Source organism: Garra rufa, chromosome 15 (genome assembly GCF_049309525.1).
Source record: "Garra rufa chromosome 15, GarRuf1.0, whole genome shotgun sequence".
In the NCBI taxonomy this organism is placed as follows: Eukaryota; Metazoa; Chordata; class Actinopteri; order Cypriniformes; family Cyprinidae; genus Garra; species Garra rufa.
Genome location: NC_133375.1, coordinates 7,009,046 through 7,026,033, shown reverse-complemented (window position 1 = coordinate 7,026,033; position 16,988 = coordinate 7,009,046). Strand labels below are relative to the sequence as shown.

The window sequence follows — 16,988 nt, the reverse complement described above, 5'->3', positions numbered from 1 at the left end:
AGAATGTAACTTTTTGCCATTTGAGTTTCCTTTCTGTAAACAAATTAAGCAAAAATTAACAAACCAAAAAATGATTTTTTGGTCTTTTACCCATGATGTGTGTGTGTGTGTGTGTACCTTCATATATTTAAAATTTTTAAATGTTATTATTATTATTGTCTATTCAGGGGAATAGTGAAGTACCGTTGGCTGAAAGTCAATCAATGTGTCAGGACCATGCAGGAGCACCAGAGGGGGGTGACCTGATTGAATCGTCTAACTCTGATTAAACACTGAAATACATTTTTTTTCTGCTGTAGTTTTTCAGGAAGCTTTCTTTTATTTTGTAGTTTTTTTTAAGGCATTGTGTCTTGTAAAAAATGTAAAACTGTTGTGTTCCTTGAGCAGACCAATATATCCATGTTCATTTAAAGATGTTAATAAGAATAAATAATGTACTAAATTTCTTCTCTTTTTCTTCGTCTTTTTTGACTGTGTGGTGTCTTTATAATATTGTTAGTGCATGGTATTCCAAAAATATAACTAAAACATTTTGTTAACTTAATAATGTTAAAATATAATGTCCTAACACTATTATTAATAAACATTTAGAAGATCATCACAAGATCTTTTCAAGGTTTTTTATTTACAGAAAATGTTATCGTAACAATCTGAAGAACATTGTAAGAACTAAAAGTAAACATCCTGAAAAAAAAATAGTAGAATATATATAAATGAAAAAAGTAACTTTTTTTTTTTCACTGATTTTTACAAAAATGCATTTAGAAAATGTTGTAATGTCTTTAAAGAGAACATTCTAAGAATAAAAATAGAACTACCCATTAAAAACATTAAAAGAGCATTAAGGAATAGGGAATGATCTAATAATGTTATCTCTGAACATTTTAAGAATGTGTTTTGACTAAAAACTTTGTAAGAATGTTAGGGAAAGATGTTCTAACAATGTTACCACTGAACATTTTAAGAATGTTTTTAGAGAATGTTATCGTATCATTTGAGAGAATGTTCTGGGAACAAAAATAAAACTACCCGCTAAAAACATTGTAAGAATGTTAGGGAAAGATGTTCTAACAATGTTACCACTGAACATTTTAAGAATGTTTTTAGAGAATGTTATCCTATCATTTGAGAGAATGTTCTGGGAACAAAAATAAAACTACCCGCTAAAAACATTGCTAGAACATTGCTTGGTAATGTTCTTAAAACATTTTTAGAACCAAAAATTTCTAGCTGGGGAAGCACTGTCGACCAATCGGTGTATGACATGAAAGTACCACAAGAGCAAGTAAAGGGAAGACAGCTCTGTAAAAATGCTCTCACGGTACTTTGATGTCCTATACTGATCGGTCATCTGACTAAATTGAACACATCTCTTTCTTTCTCATATATATATATATATATATATATATATATATATATATATATATTCCTCATGTTTCCTTTGTCAAGCTTTAATGTTGTACCCCACTTTTGGTGACTCTTGTCAGGCCTGTTCTAGTCAAGTTGCTTGTATGATTCTGTTTACTGTTTGTTAATGCACTTGGGTTAAGATTAACTTACCTACACTGTAAAAAATTTGCTGTAGTTCTGCAGCTGGTTGCCAGTAACTTACTGTAGATTTTTAATTTATGTTATTTACTGGCAACAGTTTGTTCAAAGTTAAATGAACATTAAACATTAACAAGTCTTTGTCTTTACAGAATAAAACTATAAAATAACAACCTACTGCAAAGCATTCTGGGAACCAGAAACCTTCATCAACCTTTTTCTGTTTTTTTCCTTCAGATTTTGGTTCCCAGAATGCTTTGCATGAGGCTGTTATTTTAGTTTTATTCTGTAAAGATAAAGACTTGTTAATGTTTAATGTTCAATTAACTTTGAACAAACTGTTGCCAGTAAATAGCATAAATTAAAATCTACAGTAAGTTACTGGCAACCAGCTGCCAGTAATACTGTAATTTCTACAGATTTTGTTTACAGTGTACTGTCAGTATTTTGTCCTGTCTTGTTCTGTTCTCCTTGTGTTTTTCCCCCTATTGGTTTAGTCTTATTTGGTTTAGTCTATGCCCATATTTGTATTTCCCCCTCGTCATCTTGTTATCTCGTTTGTTACCACGCCTTGTTTTCTGTGTATTTAAGTCTGTGTCTGATCATCACTCCCAGCTGTCCATTGTTAATGTTGACTATGTTACATGTTCTCCGTTTTGCTCCTGGTTTTTGTTTGTTTTGTATTATATTCAGTGTTTTATTTAATAAACTGATCTTTTGCATTTACTCCGGTTCTCCTCCTCCATTCTCCACTCCTCAACCCACCAGACTGTGACACCTACAGTGGACTTTGTTACACCTACTTCTAAGGGGTATTCCAGAAAGCAGGTTATTTGACTTGGTAAGGTTGGGTAAGTTCAATTAAATTTTCAGTTCCAAAAAAAAAAAATGGCTAATCAACTCAGGGTTCAGGGTTTATGTGACATTAGTTAACCCAGCCTTCTGGAATACCCCCTGACAAAATGTATATTTAATGTCTGTTGGGAAGTTCTATATCATTTAATAGTTCCAAACTCTTACTTTTCTGTAGCGTAGTAGTGAGGTCTGTTTGGTTTGCCTTTCTCTGGACAAGTAATGTAATGTTCGGAAACATATGATTGACTTTGATCTGGCCTTCATCCTCTTCCTCCACGTTGAGCTTTCTGAAAAGAAATATACAATATTCTCTGAAAGGGAACCCTGGGTATTAAGACTTGTACAGCTTAATATAACATAAATGAAAGATGACCATAGCTACAGAAAGAGCTTACAGATGGCGATGGATATAAGCGTAGGCTTAAACCAATGCTGTACCATTGATTTTCCCTGCTAAGAGTTTAAACACACCCAGATTTCAAGTGAAATCTGTGTTGAGAAACTCTTCCAGTGGCTGTGGCATCATGACAAGTGTCGGCATGTTTACATAATTTGTAAACTCTTTTAGTAGCATTGGTCTACTAAAAGCATTAGGGCTAAAGTGGAGAGATCGCAGACATGGATCTTTAGGAAGTTTTATTTGTCAAAAGGCATCTTCCCATTCTGTTCTCCTCTTCTTATCGCTAGTGTAATGAGTCGGCTGCCTCCCCCCTAATTATCATCACCACCCTGTCCCTTATTCGCCGCCAGGCTCCCGACGGGAGTGGGTGTGTATGGGAGAGGAGGGGCGCGAAAACATCCCGGGCTGGTGGCGTGTGATGAGGAGCACGTGAACTGCATGAAGCCTCATCACCGCCGCTGTTTAAATGCCGAGCGCGCCTTTCCTCAAAAGACCGGTCTCTCCCCTATGAAGGTAAAACAGTAGCAAAACTCGAGAGCTTGTTGATCTGAATGTGAGAACTTGTCATTTTAATATTCGTATTTGTAAGCTGACATTTGAACTCACAGCTCTGATGTGAAAAGCTGAATCTGTCGATTTGCACACACAGACAATGATCAAAACACCCGTGTTTTGAATTTGAAGTTGCAAATTAATAGCTACAAATGTGTAAAATGACATTCACATAAACAAAATGAAAGACACAAATGTGTACGACATATTTGCTTTCGCGCCTTACTTCAGTTTTACTGTACAACCTCAAGTCAGCACTTACAACCTCTCAGATCTGGCAGTACAACTTCAAATCCTAGCGCTTTGACTTTTGCTACTCTTTTTGCGATATTCCTGTAGCAAAACTCACTTGTGCACTTGTAAACGCAGACGTGAGAGAGCAGAGTCGGGGGCGGGGCTAGGGTGGGAAGGAAGTCATTTTATTGGTCGATGCCTGACCAATGAACAACGCTAGCCATCGCGAATTGCAGTGCAGTTAGAAACATTTTTTTAATGCATATGTATCAGTTATTAGTAAAACACTGGAAACTATTTTCATTGAATATCCTTAGCTTTTAGGGGACTTTGCACTGCATTCATCTTGTCATTCAGTTATAATCTGCTAAACAAATAATGCAACATCTTTCATATGTATATCCTACTGCATATTGCAGAGTAATAACGCTGTACCAGAACCGCTGAGAAAAAGAGTTTAGAGACATGCTTTGATCTAGGGCTGGGCGATATGGCTGAAAACTATATCACGATATCAGTGTTTCATATCGGTCGATATCGATAATTATTGATATTTTTATGACCCATTTAAAATAAGGACCAGGAGAAAAATATATTACATTCAAACATTTTTATTTTAAACGTAACCTTCCTCTGATCATAATCCCCTATGTTATTAAGACAGAAATGTCAACAACCATGGAAAACTGAAATAATTAAAATGTAAACATAAGTCTAAAGTCACAATATACACTTAATTATCTCTTAATCCTCAATTCAAACCCCATTCATTGTCGATGAAGGGAATGTTTAGCTAATGGTTTAGCTAGTGAAAAAATAAGTCCAAAACTTTCAACATTTTGAACAATAGGGCCTTACAATCTTTTTTTTTTTTCAGAAATTCTTGTTTTAATTTTTCTGATAACCAAATGAAAGCAAAATCACTGATTTATTTTTAAAAATAAAAATAAACGGAGCTTTACTGTTAAAATTAATACATAGAAGAAAAATTATATTCAGTTAAAAAAAGGTTTAATAATAATAGTATTTTTTCAACAATTAAGTGGTGACTCTTTATTTTATTTTTTTATTATATATATTGTTTTATGTAAATTATTTAAATGTGAACATAAACACCTACATTATACTGTACACAGTAATACAAGACTATACAAGTTCTGTTACATGTTAAACCTTACTTTTATTTTGACAGGTTGCTGTGAAGTTTCAGTGTGTAATACAGTATGAATGATGCTAGTTTCACTAATGAAACGGTAAAATTGACAAAAAGTGACACTCACAGCAGCTTTGGAGATGTATTAATTGGAGTTTGTCTGTTCATGTGAGATGCAAAGGCCAAAAATTAGCGGGAGCGTCACGTGTGCAGTATGCATGTAGTGAAAATAAAACGCGTCATTCATACATATAGAGGCAAACTGAACATGCAGAATTCTTATTGAAACGGTCTTTTTGCATTTCAGTTTTCACAGACACTAGTCCATATCGCAATCAGAATTAATTAACAGACCAACTTTTGATTTATTGGTCCAAAAATCGACGAATTCCGCGGCATTCCGCCCTATAGTAAAGTACGTTTTTATGAATGGAGTCCGCGATCCCGTCTGTGAGGAGACATTGTAAACGCGCGATCCTGTAGAGACAGAAATCAAATGCCGTCGTGTAAATAAGATAAATAACATAAGGCTATTTAGTTTGTTTAATACAACAACATGGACCCGTTCTGTAGGAAAGATAACCTTAACTTCTATCTTGATCTGGCGCTATGAACTGAACGTTAAAGGGGGGCTGGGCGGGACGACGAAGAATACAAAATATCGAACGTTTTATCGAACACATTTTTTATTGATATCGATCTCTTGTCTATCGCGATATATATCGTTATCGTTTTATCGCCCAGCCCTACTTTGATCTCGCCGCCACACGGTCACGTGGTTCATGGAGCTCTCAATAGTTCCAAAAACTCTGCGCTGTGAAAATATTTGAATGCAATTAATTAGGACAGACAGGAGTTTCGCTGTATTTGCAGCAATTTCTAGTAATTATTAACACATAATGTGCATTGATTTTGGTACTAAATAATACGCACAATAATTATGATGGTCATTTAAAATTTAACATTTTTTAATATGCCTATTATTCCAGTACAAAGGGGAAAATTAGAGGCATTTAGTGGCTAGAAAGATAATATTTATATGTAATACCACTAGATGTCCTTATGGCTTTTTAATAAATACGTTAGCTCAAGTTTCTCAAAACAGTATTGCCGGTCATAACTGCTTATGTTTTTAGATTTTGCTTTTTAATGTACATTTAGGCATTATCAAGCACTCGATTTTTATACGTTTTTTAAATTGTTGCATTTAAAAAGGTTAATTAATGACATCCCATGTTATTTTATTATATTCATATAAGCACAAGTGAATATTAATAAAGACAAGCAAATAAGGAATTTAACCCAATAAAGAAGTTTAAATTATATATATATAAAAAATAATAAGATAATAAAAACAGAGTTAAATGGAAACTCTGGTACAGCGATATTCATTGGTCAGGCATCGACCAATAATATGACTCCATTCCCACCCTAGCCCCGCCCCCGACTCTGCTCTCTCACGTCTGCGTTTACAAGTGCACAAGTGAGTTTTGCTACAGGAATATCGCAAAAAGAGTAGCAAAAGTCAAAGCGCTAGGATTTGAAGTTGTACTGCCAGATCTGAGAGGTTGTAAGTGCTGACTTGAGGTTGTACAGTAAAACTGAAGTAAAGCGCGAAAGCAAATATGTCGTACACATTTGTGTCTTTCATTTTGTTTATGTGAATGTCATTTTACACATTTGTAGCTATTAATTTGCAACTTCAAATTCAAAACACGGGTGTTTTGATCATTGTCTGTGTGTGCAAATCGACAGATTCAGCTTTTCACATCAGAGCTGTGAGTTCAAATTTCAGCTTACAAATACGAATATTAAAATGACAAGTTCTCACATTCAGATCAACAAGCTCTCGAGTTTTGCTACTGTTTTACCTTCATACTCCCCCGTGAATGCACGCTGGTGTCCTCGTGGGTCCAGGAAGGGTGCATAGAGGCAACCTGCCCCGCCGTAGGACGAGCTGACGGACCCTACGGATCAGGATGAGGACCGCACCCGTTACGGCTGACGGGCCAGGATGCCGGTCCGTTTCATCCCCCAGAAGTGCCGTTTAGGCGGGAAGGAATATGCCGCTGAGGAAGCCGCCACCCCTCGCGCCCCAGACCTGAGCGGGGAGCGCGTGCGGCCGCCGGACTCCGCCCCTTGCCTGGACCCTTCCCTACTGAAAACTGCCCCTCCTTCACGGAACCCCCAGCACTCGAGATGCACCACCACCAGATGCCCTGTTTATTTTGGACACTTTTAACCCCTTGGACACTTGTTTTCTTTTATTATGTTTAATAAAACCCTCTCCGAGGCCTGACGCCACACCCACTGTGTCTGTCGTTTGCTCCTCCCGCCACACTAGCAGTGGCGCCTCCAAGGGGGGGCCAGGGGGGGCCAGGGGGGGCCGCGGCCACCCCTAAAATGACACTGGCCACCCCATTGGCCCCCCCAACCAGCAAGAGTGGAGTTTTTTAGAATAATAATTTCATTTTATAAATTAACACGGACATTGACAAAACACAATATTAGAAATAAATATAATAAACTTCTATGATGTGTAATGTAGAATACGCTCTCAACCTCTCCACCTCTTGAGTTGCGGCGACTTCAAGCACTCTCACAAGCGCAGCAGCACCGCGAAGCATGCATAAATTATAAATACTTCATTTTTTTATGCAATGACAAAGAGATTATATTATATTTCGTTTCGTTATTATTTTAAGTTAATTTAGAAAAGCGTTTGGAGCATTTTTTTGTTCGTTAAATGTTAGTTTTTGGTTTTCAAAACGACCAGCGAGTCGATCATAGCCTAGTCTCAGCATCAGACGTCACGCCCACGGAACGTTGGCTAAAGTCAGTCTGTCAGTCTGAAGGTCTGGCTACGCGAGACTAATCATATAGATGTTTGATCAATTTAGCCTTCTCAAATAATCACGACTTGCCTAAAATAAAATCTCTGGATATTAAACTGTTCAATCATATTATATATGTTAGTTTAAACATTTAACCTATATAAATGTACGCTTATAGACCCATATCCAATCGTTTGTGCATGCGGGAAGTGAAAGCTAATTTTGGGTTTTAAACTTTGTGACTTTATAAAAAAAGAAAACATAGAAGACCACGTTCAGTGGGAGGGGAGGGGTTCGCGATGGGCTCCCCCTCGCCAAGGGACCCTTTTACTCTGTTCCACTATTACCCCCTGTCCGGCGAAGATGCGCTATGTCCACGGCCATAGCCAGTAATGAGGTCACCGAGGTCCGGACCTCGGTCATTTTTTTATATTCAAAAATAAAATGTCAAGCTCTCTGAATGATTATTTAGCCGTTTAATTTAGCCGATTATTTAGCCACCACATATCACATATGAGTGTTTGCAATTCTTGCTGCGAGAAGCCAGCGCAGTGAATGGGGCTTGAGAGCGCGTTGAGTGAGAGCGCGGGTTCAGCCTCTGTTTGTTGCCAGATCCACCTATTATACGTGTTTTTTGACTCGTTTTTCCAATTTAGTGTGACACTTTGGGACGTTTATAAAGTGGAAAGTTGAACGTTAGTGTTAGTGATATATTAATCATATTTACAAACCACAAGCTTTGAACTTATTTCGGATATCTTTTTCTTTTTTTTGTAATTGCTTGTTTTTCGTAGCAATATCTGGCAACATTGTACATTCATAAAAAAAGCTTATAGACTATCTGTAACTTAATTGCTGACAGGAAGAGACCACAATCGGTAAGACAAACGTAGTGATCATCGTTATCTGAAAGAAATGTATAACACTATCAAAAACAATAGCATAATACAAATCTGTTTGTTACAGAATGAAATAGGCTACTGGCCAGCAGGAAGACGTCTCTTTAGGTAACCTTAAGTCATCAAAAAACATTCATTAAAGCAGTGTTTCTCAACTGGTGGGTCGCGGAGTGTGCAGTCAAAGAAACAACAAACGTAATTCTTTTTTTTTTTTTTTTTTTTTTTTTTTTCTGACGCTAGACTATATGTAGTGCATTTGTGGGTGTTATTATAGCAGAATTCTTAACACCTTACTTCGGACCTCACTAATTTTCAAACCCTGGTTACGGCCTTGATTCTGTCGTCTTGGTCTTGAACAGAAGCGTTTTACAATAATTAACCGAAACCGAAAGCAAAATCTTTTATTAGGCTATGAAATCCTTAAAAATGCAATTCTCTCTAAAGACTCGTCCAATGAGGAAATGGCGTGTCAGGATCGTCAGCTTAATTTTTTTTTAAATATTACCTTACTATTTCCCCCGACACATTCATGGTAATTACCTCTGCCTGTGCTTCGCGGCAGGCTTTAGGCTATTGCATGCGCATGATCGCGCAACTCTTCAAACTGTGCTGAAGGCAAGCTCGATGCTGCCTGTCGGGCTTGGGCTGCACTTGTATTAAGCTTGTGTCTATTTTGATGAATATGCCGATTAAATATCTATGCTTTCTTGTTTATTATTAATCTCATTTTAAATTAATTTGCACTCCAAATAAAGACGAGGTTATTTGCAGTTAAATTGCAGAGCGACTTTTTCTATTTTGCTCTGTACAGAGCATAGTAATACTTAAGTTTTGAAGCCTATAACTTTATATGCTACCAGAAATAATGCCAAAAATTATTGTCTTCAATCAGATTTAGGCATTCAATTTTTTGTATTGTATTGTGCCACCCTAACATTTTTACTGGCCCCTTTCGGCCACCCTATGAAAAAAATCCTGGAGGCGCCACTGCACACTAGGAAAGCAAGGAACACTTACATAACTTACTCTTGTTGCCGTTTGAAAAAATCATAATATTTTTACAGCAACACAACTCGGAATACACAACTTGGAAAATAAAATATGGATACAATGCTACATTGTTCTGCTTTTGGCTGTAATTTTCAGGGCAACAAGAGAAGGGATGTAAGTCTTCACCGCTTTCCTAGCTATAAGAAGAGCAGAAAAAAATGGGAAGATGCCTATGGACAAAAAAAAAAAACTTCTCTCAGGTGCTGATACATTTGAGGCTTTTATTATCACTGAAGGAGTTTCTCAACACAGATTTCACTCAATACCCGGGGGGCATATAGACTCTTGTTGGGAAACATCCACGGTAAAGCATTTGGTTTCAGCTTACGCTTATATCCATCGGTACCTGTATTTTTCGAGTTATGTTTTCTGAGTTGTGTTGCCGTAGAAATAGCGTAGCTCAGTGCCAGTGCAATAACGTAAATCTTTCATGTGTTTCGACTGCATTTTTCAGTATTTTATGTTTCCCTTTAAGTATACAGAATCCATGCTGTTGATAAATGTGCATATTTCTCAAAATTCAGCTGTGCTTCAGATTAACTTTGGTGAACAGTATATGCTGCTCAATCTCATCTGCCAACTCAACACATTGCAGTATTTGCATTTTAAAGACCCTATCAAATCAAAATGAGATTGTTTAAGCTGTTAATCATTTTATTTAAAAAAAAAAAAAAAGAACCAAATTGAGCACCAATACACTATGAATATGTCTTCACCTCAGATCAGCAGAGAAGTCTCCTGAACTAAAGTTGATTACATCATGTATTGACTGGTCACTCTTCATGGACACAAAGCTGGGTTCAGGAGATTCTTTCCGATTTAGACTGAAAAACAGCAGCAGTTAAACAGATTTGTTATGCATAAACTTTCAAAGCTCTGAGGTAAACACTCCTTTTCTTATTGTCATTCCACTAGAATTCTTTGTAGGGATTTATAGAATATTTCATAGAATCATCACTTCTTTGACAAACAGTTTCAGAAAAAAATTTGTCTGAATTAGAGTATGATTTCATTTACCACAAAATATTATTTTTTACGGAGTGTCTATTTACATTAAGTGCAAATAGCCCACCTTGTTGGCAGAGATTATTTACACTAACTCCACCCAGCAATGTGTGATTGGGTTAGTCAACACTACAAAAGATGGCCATTAATTGTCAGCTCCAGGAGTGCAGAGGATAAATTGCGTGTTTCACCCTTTTCGATGCAACCGATCTGGGTTTGAATTCCCCTTTCTGGCAAACTTTTTATCTCCCTTTTCAAATCTCATATCATATAAGAAAGGCATTTATTTTCAATAAAACTGAAGGACATAATTGAAAAGTTGAAAATAAAGTATTGGTTTACGGTTAGGGTAGGTGTAGGGAGGGCTTGTTGTCCCAATAAGGCAGTACCATTTAATGAATCAAATTAAAACTATAATTTACACTCAGTACATAATTACTGCATACTGTTTTAATGTACTACAATACTGAGGTGCAGATAATTGCATCTATTTGCAATAAGTATTATAAATATCAGAAAATCCTGCTATTTCAACATAGTGTAAATAGCATCTAATTGCCATTTGCCTTATTTTTATCCCTCCTTTTATCCCTTATTTTTATCCCATGCTCCTTAAACAAAACAAAAATAAACATTAATTGTGACCAAGTTTACATGCAATAAGAAAATTTGCAATTTGCAATTCTGGACTCCAAAACGAAGCCTGATTTTGTTTGATATCTTGTTTGTTCATAGGTTAAGTCAATTTGCTCATACTGCAGAGGATAATATGTGAACTCTACATATCAGACAGTCTCATCTCTTCTCATGCATCAGTCAGAAACAACACTGATCCTCAGATGCATTTTAAAAATGGTACACAAATCTTGAATTTTACTCACCTTTTGTCCATTCTTGTGTCTCTTTTTCTGGAGGTCATGATATCAGTACACTGGATACCTGTCAAAAATTGCACATTTTTTGCTGTCACCTGAGAAGCGAATCTGTCACAGCAATCTTGACACTTACAGATCAAATTCATTCACTTAGTTGTTTCAATCTGACAGACTGGATCTAATGGACTGCAGTCAACCTGTCAATTCAACCCCCAAAACATCCCTGTTCAGTTAAGTTGTACAACACTAACAGCAAAAAGCAAGGAAGCTCGATGACCAGTTTAGCTTTACTATCCACATTGCAACAGCTGTCTAGTCATGGGTACCAACTGAATGTTCCATATCACCATTTATATCGAGTGAGTAATGCCTAGGGTGTTTTCACAAAAAAAGGACAAAGTCCCATTGCAGAAACCGCCCCTTTTCTGTCACTAAACAAGCTGCCAACCTCCACCTTATCTGCTGAGACTATCAGGAAAAGGCTGAAAACACACCCCTTCTGCAAAAAATGCTTCATATAATGTGCAGAAGTGAAATTTAAAAAGAGCTTTTTTATTACTATGTGAAAATAGTAATAAAAAAGCTCTTGTTAAATTTCACTTCTGCTCTTGTGTACTAGCTTGTACTTAAATTTGACATTGTGTCCAGCAAATATTACAGTTTTTATCATAACATGTACCATATGCATCTGGGTGAAATCATCTGCTAAATAAATGTAAAATGCATATTAAATTAACAAAAATGCATTGTTCATAATGTATGTATAACAAATAACTACAGTAAGATAAGTGAGTCAGAGTCCAAAGTTTTACAGGCTTTACTGTAATTCTTGATAGTTCATTTCCTTGAAGGTTTATTGTTCTTACTGATTTCGTAGTTTAAGGTTATGAAATCACCAGGGGCCTCATTTATAAAACTTTCTTACGCACTGATTTGATCTTAGAGTGTTCGTACGATCAAATCCAAGTCAAAGTACAGATTTATAAAAACCGTCTTTGACGTGGAAAAGTACTTATCTCCACGTCAGATTCCAGCTTGGCGTACGACCGTTTCCTTGTGGTAATGCCTGGTATTGCAGATAGTTCAGCCTCACTATAATTTGATTTCTTGCGCTCCTTTTTACTTGCCATTGTCACAAAGTTTTTGCTTTAGGAATGAGCTCATTTTTTATGTTTATTAATTAAGCAGGGGCGTTTCGACGGCGGAACATTCAGCTGCACACAATTCCACGATCATTTGTGATTTATAACCGAATGACTGGCGTACATATGGATTTAGTGCATACGTTCGTTTTCTCTGAATCGCTCTTACGATCAAATCAGAAAAGTTCTTAGATAAAATCAAGGATGGTTTCTACGCAAGTCTTTATAAATGAGGCCCCAGGTTGTTTTTCTGCTGGTGCTTTTTACTGGAAACTGAATCTTCAAGACATTCTCTGATTTCTCTCTCTGCATCACTTAATAATAAAGTACAATAAATAAATAAATAAAATCACTAAATACGTACATGTGATCCAAGCATTCCCAAGTCTTATGAAATCTTTTCACTTTTATCGTCATTGTCTTTAAATACACAAAAACACTTTCTGTCTCCAAAATTCAGTTTTTAAAGAGTAGACCATTTCAGATGTACTGTAAGCTTTTGTAAAATATTCATCCTACATTGTTTTGATTTACTTTTTGTAAATTCCAAGTACTTTGAACTGAATCAAATGTATGACCACAAACTTTTGAGTTAGCTGTGTACACAGAAGTAAATAATAAAATCAATCACGATACTTAGCGAGTTTCACTCTTCTAATGTGGTTTATATTCCTCTCATGAGTAAATGGACTTGACTTGAACTGTGTGAAGGCGTTACAACGATCAAACAACCATAAAAGTTGGAGGTGCGCAAAACTTCATGAGCTCTGAAACAGCGAGCTGTTCTTTTCTGATATTAACTTTTGGACCGTGAAAGTGAGTTCTGGAAAGTGAGTAAATCTTAGCTCACTACACATTCATGAAGGCTAATTCTGTGACTACAAATATACCATTTATATAATTTATATGTGACAAAAAAGTGAGAATCTGTGTTAATCAGCTGTGTGGATCTGTGTTTATGTTCCTGAATCCGCACCAGCAGACTCAGAAACAGTTTCTTAACTAAACTTGAAATTTAAATGCTGAACACTCTATCCTACTTGGCCCAGCTAATACTATATTTGTTATTAGTGTTGCACATTCCTTTGTACATTTTACCTCATGATGCCTATTGCACTGATATGGTCACTGACTGTGTGTTTATATATTTACAAATATCTCATTCTGAATAATGCACCTTCTATGTTTATATACTTCTTCATTAAATAATGCACATTCTGTGTTTTATATTTCTAATTTGCATGACCCTACTGTATTCACATCACACTGTATTCATGTAAATTCAGATTGCACCATGTACTGTATTTTTGGAGACAACTGCATTGAGCTGGTTCCTGAGGTGGGAGCTGCTCCTTGTACGGTTAAGGAAACTGTTGATGAACTATCTGTCCTGTTACGATCAAGAATACAGTCTGTACATCTTTGACTGTCCTGGCTAGGGAAGCCATTTACAAACTCTCTGAACTGTCTATCTGTTTAGAGGGATGCACCATGTTTGACAGTTTGCGGACATCAGCTGGCACTTCAATGTGGATGACCCCTGCCCCAGTCATACCAGGGCGTGCAATAAGTCAGGAGAGGTGTTGTATTTTGCCAAATAAAGCAAACATGGTCATATTTCTGTAAAAGAATTGCTGAAATTTGAAGCTGTTAAATTATTGTAGTTAGGTGGCTAGGTGGCTTAGGTTTTAATGTTGTTTTGTTTTACTTAAATCTTAATGTATACTTTAAACTTGTAATACATTGTTTAATTTAAATAACTTTTTTCTAATAAAAAGATATTCTTGTGTCATCCACCATGTTGTGGCTTTTTTAAAAAGTAGGTTCAGGCACCATTTTGGCACCGGTTTGTTGTTCTGGACTTTAGTTCCCATCACCCCTTGCACTTACACTTCGTTCCAAATTATTATGCAAATTGGATGTAAGTGTCATAAACACACCGTTTTTTGTTTTTCAATTAAACTCATGGATGGTATTGTGTCTCATGGCTCTTTGGATCACTGAAATGAATATCAGACACCTGTGATAAATAGTTTGCCAAATGAGCCCAATTAAAGGAAAAGTACTTAAGAAGGATGTTCCACATTATTAAGCAGGCCACAGGTTTCAAGCAATATGGGAAAGAAAAAGGTCTCTCTGCATGCCGAAAAGCTTCAAATAGTGCAATGCTTTGGACAAGGTATGAAAACATTAGATATTTCACGAAAACGTAAGCGTGATCATTGTACTGTGAAGAGATTTGAGGCTGATTCAGAGCACAGACAGGTTCGTGCAGGTAAAGGCAGAATGAGGAAGGTTTCTGCCAGACAAATTCATCAGATTAAGAGAGCAGCTACTAAAATGCCATTACAAAGTAGCAAACAGGTTTTTGAAGCTGCTGGTGCCTCTGGAGTCCCGCGAACATCAAGGTGTAGGATCCTCCAGAGGCTTGCAGTTGTGCATAAACCTACTATTTGGCCACTCCTAACCAATGCTCACAAGCAGAAACGGTTGCAGTGGGCCCAGACATACATGAAGACTCATTTTCAAACAGTCTTGTTTACTGATGAGTGTTGTGCATCTTTGGATGGTCCAGATGGATGGAATAGTGGATGGAACATGTCCCAACAAGGCTGCGACCACAACAAGGAGGTGGCGTTTTTGGCCGGAATCATAGGGAGAGAGCTGGTTGGCCCCTTTAGGATCCCTAAAGGTATTAAAATGACCTCGGCAAAGTATGTCGAGTTTTTGACTGACCACTTTCTTTCATGGTACAAAAAGAAGAACCATGCCTTCCGTAGCAAAACCATCTTCATGCATGACAATGCACCATCTCATGCTGCAAATAATACCTCTGTGTCATTGGCTGCTATCTGCATAAAAGATGAGAAACTCATGGTGTGGCCACCATCCTCCCCTGACCTCAACCAGATTGAGAACCTTTGGAGCATCCTCAAGCAAAAGATCTATGAGGGTGGGAGGCAGTTCACATCAAAACAGCAGCTCTGGGAGGCTATTCTGGCATCCTGCAAACAAATTCAATCAGAAACTCTCCAAAAACTCACAAATTCAATGGATGCAAGAATTGTGATAGCGATATCAAAGAAGGGGTCCTATGGTAAGATGTAACTTGCCCAGTTAGGATGTTTTTGATTGAAATAGCTTTTGATTTCAGTAAATATGACCACCTAATGCTGCAAATTCAGCAAATGCCCATTTTCAGTTCTTTACAACCTATACAATGTTTTAACTCTGTTGTGCATAATAATGTGGAACAGTGCATTTTCAGTTTTTTATTTTTGAAATAAATACTGTTATCATTAGGAGGTTTGTTCAATAAAATTCGAATTATACCCTATAGGTTGATGACTTAAAAATTATACTGACTGTCATTTGCATTGACTAATTATGAAAACCAGAGTAAGATATCATTTGCATAATAATTTGGAACGCGGTGTATTATTGTTCCATTACCTTCAGCCGTGTGTAATTTAGGTTAATTGCCACCTGTATAGGCTATATATTTTGTGGTTTGTGTCTTTGGCTGCTGAAGTCTTGATTTCTGTTACATGTTTCTGTGCTCAAGATTGCCTTGTGTTTTTGCCTTGTTGTTTTCCCATGTTATTGGATCATTGTTTGGGACTCACTAAACTGCACTTGGATCTTCTATGTTTTACCAAGTATTTTGTGACCCTGACAGCAATGAAATGTGTTCTATGAGTTGTACTATTGTCAGAGGTGGGTAATCCAAGTGCCATAAGTAAAAGTCCTCCCCAGTATTTTGTTCCAATCACCTGGATTTGCTAATTAGCACAGTTTTTCAGCCAGGAGGTCCGAGATTGGAGTCTCAGACCCCGTTTACACGAAGGGAAGACGCAGATATTTCCCTGCGGTTTGGCCTCTCATTTACACGAAAACCTCGTTTTTATCACAGAAAACGATTATTTCTAAAAACTCCGGCCAAAGTGGATACATTTGAAAGAGCCGTTTTCACGTTGTAGTGTGGACTGTGAAAACAAAGGCTTTTGAAAACGATGAAGCATATTTATAGTCATGTGACGCATATTGTACCAATAGATATGTTTACACCAGTAGTTGTGCCTGTGCTATTCACTGTCACACTGCTGTTAAAGAGATTTACCTTGTACACTCTTCAAATTACAGTCCTAAAATGATGACAGAAAATTTACTCACAGTTGCTGTCCTGCAAAACATGATGTGCACACCAGTTTGCCTACCGTGACAATAGGAGCACAGATGATGCATTCTCCATAGCGCTGCACTCTGTACTCACACACCTGGACAATACAAACACTTATGCACGAATGCTGTTTGTTGATTTCAGCTCAGCATTCAACACTGTCAGACCATCTAAGTTAATCACTAAACTTAGAGACCTGGACGTTAACACCTCACTTTGCAACTGGGTTATGGATTTTCTGACTGAGAGACCTCAGCATGT

General features: G+C 37.0%; 1 protein-coding gene across 1 annotated transcript in view; it reads right to left on the bottom strand.

Moving 5' to 3' along the window:
• Nucleotides 1-11,739, bottom strand: part of LOC141287486 (protein NLRC3) — a 47,452-nt gene extending 35,713 nt beyond the window's left edge. The window contains exons 1-3 of the mRNA XM_073819640.1: nt 11,412-11,739; nt 10,242-10,349; nt 2,569-2,690 (exon numbers count right to left, since the gene is read on the bottom strand). Coding sequence (XP_073675741.1) covers nt 2,569-2,690; nt 10,242-10,349; nt 11,412-11,551 — 370 coding nt within the window. The 5' untranslated portion in view covers nt 11,552-11,739. The remainder of the gene's footprint in view (nt 1-2,568; nt 2,691-10,241; nt 10,350-11,411) is intronic.
• Between the last annotated feature and the right edge of the window lie 5,249 nt (nt 11,740-16,988).